The 5,381-nt window shown below is 35.3% G+C and overlaps 1 protein-coding gene across 1 annotated transcript; it reads right to left on the bottom strand.

The window, feature by feature from the left end:
* Positions 1–4,366: 4,366 nt before the first annotated feature.
* LOC308627673 (S-adenosylmethionine decarboxylase proenzyme 1-like) lies at positions 4,367–5,020 on the bottom strand (the record flags this gene model as incomplete). Its single annotated transcript, XM_081254007.1, has 1 exon — positions 4,367–5,020. One exon carries the CDS (start codon positions 5,018–5,020, stop codon positions 4,367–4,369), a length of 654 nt encoding a protein of 217 aa, XP_081110133.1.
* Between the last annotated feature and the right edge of the window lie 361 nt (positions 5,021–5,381).

Raw genomic sequence — 5,381 nt, 5'->3', positions numbered from 1 at the left:
CCAACTTATCAGAGACTTCCCCCCCATCCTCTTCCTCCTCTTAATAAATAGACTGGAAATAACAGATTATTCTTGTATTTCTGTTTGTGGTAGAATGGTTTTATTTTTGTTTTCCTTTTTGTACTAATTTTGTAGACTTTCTATTCCCAGCTTCATGGATCAAGACTCTTTATACATCATCCAACTTGTGTGGGCCCTCTTGCTTCCTATGTACTCTGAGACTGTGCAAACCAAACTCAAAGTCACATTGTTTAGCAAACGTCTTTAGACTGAGAAACCTGACACAAGGCTCTGCTTATCTGACTATGTTCCCACCTTTGCTTAATCTTTTAATCTGAGAATTACTTTCATTCCCCCTAGCTCATTAATTCATGAAAAGATTTTTAAAATTTGTATTCTAGATGTTAGTCGATGTCAATGGGACAATACAGACATTTAGCCCATTATATTACTGAGACTGAATCCTAAATTTAGAAGGAGAAAATCATTTTATTGATATCTGTCTCAACATTTTCTTTAAGGACAAATATAGTCCAGTTTTCCTTTGGGAAAGGAATGATTACAACTCTTTTATTCTTTATTCTTGTCGCCTATAAAGCTTACCAAAACTGTAAGACACACAGATATCAAAAAGAGTAAAAAATGATGATGACTATTTTATGATATGATGATAATAAAAAGTAGCCAGTTTGAAATTATAATAACCTTTTCTATTGTTATAGCTTTCAGGAAGAATACAGTAATATGGTTTGTAATCATTGCAATAAGTGCATATGTTTTAACAGATTTTTAAGATATTTGAACTATTTAGGCCATCAGTACATTAGACTTGTAATTTCAGTTCAGTTTTCAGAAGAAATTAAATAAAATTATAAACTTTTTTAATATTTGGGAAAACATGAAGTTTTTGCATTTGTCTTGTACTACAAGTAAAAAAGCATTTCAATATTTAGAAGAAAATCATTTATTTAATGTTTAAAGAAATCTTAAATTTTTACTAGTTTTGTGAGATTAATATGTTGAACACTATGCAGTGCATAAATAATCATGAATGTTCCTTTGTTGTCATGAAAACCTTTGGACGTTAAAGAAGCTAACAGGACTCAGGAAGACCAAGTCCTCTGGAATATCTTCAGAATGTGATGGTTGATCTTGGTGATTTATGAAATCACTGTAAAATTAATATAGCATTCCAGTCCATAATATTGATAAATGTCCTTGTCAATCATCTTCCCCTACTGAACTCAAGATATGGTAGTCTACCAGGGCTCTATCCTTGATTTCTATCTCTTCCTAAGACTTTCTTAAAACAAGCTCTCTAATTGAATCCATCATATGTTATTTATTTATCTGAAGATTATCTCCATAATAATATCTGTAATTACAATCGCTACCAGAAGTTCCACACTCACATATCTAACTTGCTTTTGGACAACCGCACTTGGATATCTAACAGGTATATCAAATGAAATATTTCCAGGAAAGAACTTTCAATGTCTACTCTATCCCTCACCACCATCCTGATACTCTTTCCTTACACCATCAAACTATATACATATTGAATATTCATCTAATATTCAAACCAAAGTGCTTTGATTAATTCTCCTTTTCCTCCACATCTAACCAGTAATGCTTTTATAGGGGAGAAAAAAATAATTTTCCCTCTACCCTTCTAGGTTCTTGGCTGAGACCACCCCTGTAAAAAAAAAAGACAGAAGAACAAGAGAAAACCAAACATATGTTTAATAACATGCATACCTCCTACACATATGGGAGATATACCCAGGAAAACTGGGTAATTCCCTGAAATGGCTCAGGCCACCACCTTAAATATCATCTCCAGCTAAAGACAAAAGAAGACTTGGGAGTGAGGGAGCCAGTTATGTGAAGTTATTAGGCAAAGCACAGTAAACAAAGGCAGGTATGGTTGTTATGCAGATTTAACTCTGTGCCTTCTCCATCAGTAATGATCAATTACATTTGGCAATTATATTGCAAAAACAAACAAAGTCATAGTAAAAGAAATCAGATGCGTGGTTACCAAAGGTGAGGGTAGGGGTTGGCTGGTGGAGTGGGTGGCGGGGGAACTGGATGAGGGCAATCAAAAGGTACAAACTTCCAGTTATAATATAAGTACTAGGGATGTAATGTACAACATCATAAATATAATTAACACTGCCATATGTTATATATGAAAGCTGTTAAGAGAATAAATCCTGAGTTTTCATTGCAAGGAAACTTTTTTTTCTGTTTCTTTAATTTTCTACTTTCATGAGATGATGGATAGTTACTAAACTAATTACGATAATCATTTCATGATGCATGTAAATCAAATCACTATGCTTACATCTTAAGCTTATACAGTGCTCTATGTCAATTATATCTCAATAAAGTGGGCAAAAAAATAAAATAAATTAAAAAAAAGAGTTTCTAAAGATTTGATCATCCTCCTTTTTCTGGTATTCAATCTATAGTTTTCATTTTTCTAGGCTTTGTTCCATACAAATTTGCACAGTTTTTCAACATTAAATAGAAATTTAAATCTGTTAGGGGTGAAAAAAAATCAGACCTCAAGCCAATAAATGTTCATCAAATCTACTGGGACACTGTTCAAGAACAAAATCCACTTTGAGCACTGGTCTTCATAATAGCATCAAAACATTAGCAATAAAACTGTGTGCTAATTACAGAATTGGACCCATCCATTGATTGAAAGCTTCTTCAATAAAGCTTTGAATCAACAACATGTTTAAAATAAAAGTTAAAAGTGTTCCAACCACTTGATTTCAAACCAAGTAGATTTTATGTTTAGAAACACTAAAAAAAAAAGTTTCATTTATAAATACAGAAGGAACAAAAACATCACTGCATCAATCCAGAAAGAATCAAAAATTGTTTGAGGACAAGAAGAAATACAAAATTGAGTCAACTTTGCTCTTTTCTCAGCTGCTTAAATATCCATGTTAGCAAATACAGCTAAAAGATGCCAACTCTTCTAAGCCTGTATTTCTAGTCATTTCCCATTGACCATTTTGGAATTTTGTATGTTATGTTTTACGGATAGCACTCTGCTTCACTGTGTATGTCTGAATAACCTGAACAGTTCTCATTCATCACTTGATGCTACTCCAAGGTGAAAGAAATACCAGTAAGAGGAACCGTCAGAACACTATCACATGCATCACAAAGTCACAGAAATTTTTAAGTCACAAGATGGCCAAGACTTCAATTCTGCTTTGAACCAAAGTTTATATCATTAATAGAAATTAGTGGAAATGGCTATGAAAGTAAAAGTTAAGGTGAATCATCTGAGGTGACTTGACTTGTTGAATCCAATATAACCTTCATCTTAAATCTCCTTGCTAACAAATTTAGTGATAATTCTTTTATACTACTACTTAGCAAGTTAATAAAGGCATGGCACTCATGAGAAGCTAATCTCATTTAATGGGGGGCACAGAATGGCATACGGTTTCCATACAGTTCTGTCAATATTCCCTAGTATCAACCTACACCTTCTTTGCTAATCAACAACAGCTTATTCCAAAAGAGGTCATGGTAATGAAAAACGCCAAATTCCCTTGACCTTAAAAGAAAATTAATCCCAGGGTCCATCCCCCCATTCCCCCTCTGGGGTATAAGATTAGTATAAACCCACAGTGTAAGAGTGTATTGCTTTAAGGAGGGGGTGTGGTTGAGAGGGGAGACACCATGGTGAGGAACAAATCAATTAAAGTCATACAACTATAGGAAGCAGTGAGATAATAATACACAAAATGGATAACTGCAGTCATTTTCTTAGAGGACTTGACTCGTGGAAGAAGAACTTTGATTGGTGCTGCAAAAACATTTGTATGAAGTAGAAATTGGTTTCAATAACATTAGTACAGAATATGTTCTAGAAAGTGGAGGTAACTGGATGTAAAATCCTGGTAGCAATTTAATATAACAGTCCCAGATGGTTAGGCTAAGACCAACACCTAATGAGGATGAAAGCCTTGTCTGTGGGGAATTTTGGACGATACCTGGAGAAATATTACACTGTGCATAAACCAAATTGAACTGTTTCACAAGTGTTATAAAGTTTCATATAGCAAACGGTTTTTTCTACATGCACTTCAATTTCACAGCAAGAGTGTCATAGGATACCTAAACACAGAAGAGAGCATTCATTCAAGATATCTAACTCCTTGATATAATAATACGTAAAATTCAAAATGATTACACTATCATTACATCTAGGGTTTTCTGCAACTACAAGGTGGTGGTTATGGAAAACATGGCCCTTGGTATCAATATCTAAAAAGCAGCCACTACTTTCTTCTATGTGTGTTCTCTTTTTGTGTTTTTTCTTCATTTTTCTTAATCAACTCTGCTGTTGTTGCTGCTGCTTAGCAAAACTGGTAAAAACAAAATTGTAATCATTCAACATAGCACTCTGGCGATCAAGACGCTTAAAACCTTCAGTCTTCTGGGGCAAAGAAAGCACTGTGCAACATTTAGAACTCTGATTTTCAAACAGGGTGGTCACAAATTTTCCTGGCTTGAAGACTTCCACAACTTTCCTGATCAGGTCATCATAGGAGGTCTGACTTAGGTTTGTTTCAAAGCTAACATAAGAAAATTCTGGTTCTGTTGTGATGTGAATAGTCCAATAAGTTCCATCAGATTTCATTCCACTCATCAAATACCCACAAGGATTGAACAGTGTGGTATCAATGACAGAACTTGGTATCAGGTCATGAGTTCCACTCTCACGAGTGACATCCTTTGCAGTAACTCCATCTTTCATGTAGAACTGGTCTATAACTGCTGGGTCAAGCTCACTCATCAGAATTTCGAGGGTTTGATCTGGCTGACTGATTACCCGACTCTCTGGGAAATCCAAAGTATACAAGTACCAACTATCAGAATTCATGCGTCCCATACAATATGCTGTCCCATTTGGGAAAATTGCATTAAGAAACTCTATTTCTTCCTGGAAATTCCGGTGTGGGTACACTTGGTGAGAATGCTTCATGAAATTCTTACCAGAATAAAAGAAGTTTTGAATTGAGTCAAACCCACTGTAATCCCTAGCAAGTTTCAACAGGGGAATCAGTGCTTTCAGCAAGTGGGTGGTACCACATGTCTTCAACATGAAACGTCTCTTGGAGACAAATATGCTACTCTCACTGAGTACATAAGCTTCCTGCTTGTCAGTTTTTGTCACACTTATGATTGAACATTGCACTTTCTTCAAAAGTATGTCCCACTCGGATTTTGGGATGGTGCCAAGATCGCCAGATCCTTGGTTTGCGTCGGGTTGCTGCCTGGAGAGCCAAACCTCCAGCAGCTTCTTGGTCCCTTGGAAAAAATGTGCAGCAATGAAGACCCAACGC

This window comes from Mesoplodon bidens (assembly GCF_964165515.1).
Source record: "Mesoplodon bidens genome assembly, chromosome: 14".
Classification (NCBI taxonomy): domain Eukaryota; kingdom Metazoa; phylum Chordata; class Mammalia; order Artiodactyla; family Ziphiidae; genus Mesoplodon; species Mesoplodon bidens.
The sequence above is the reverse complement of the archived record's forward strand: the minus strand, read 5'-3'. Positions and strand labels throughout refer to the sequence as shown.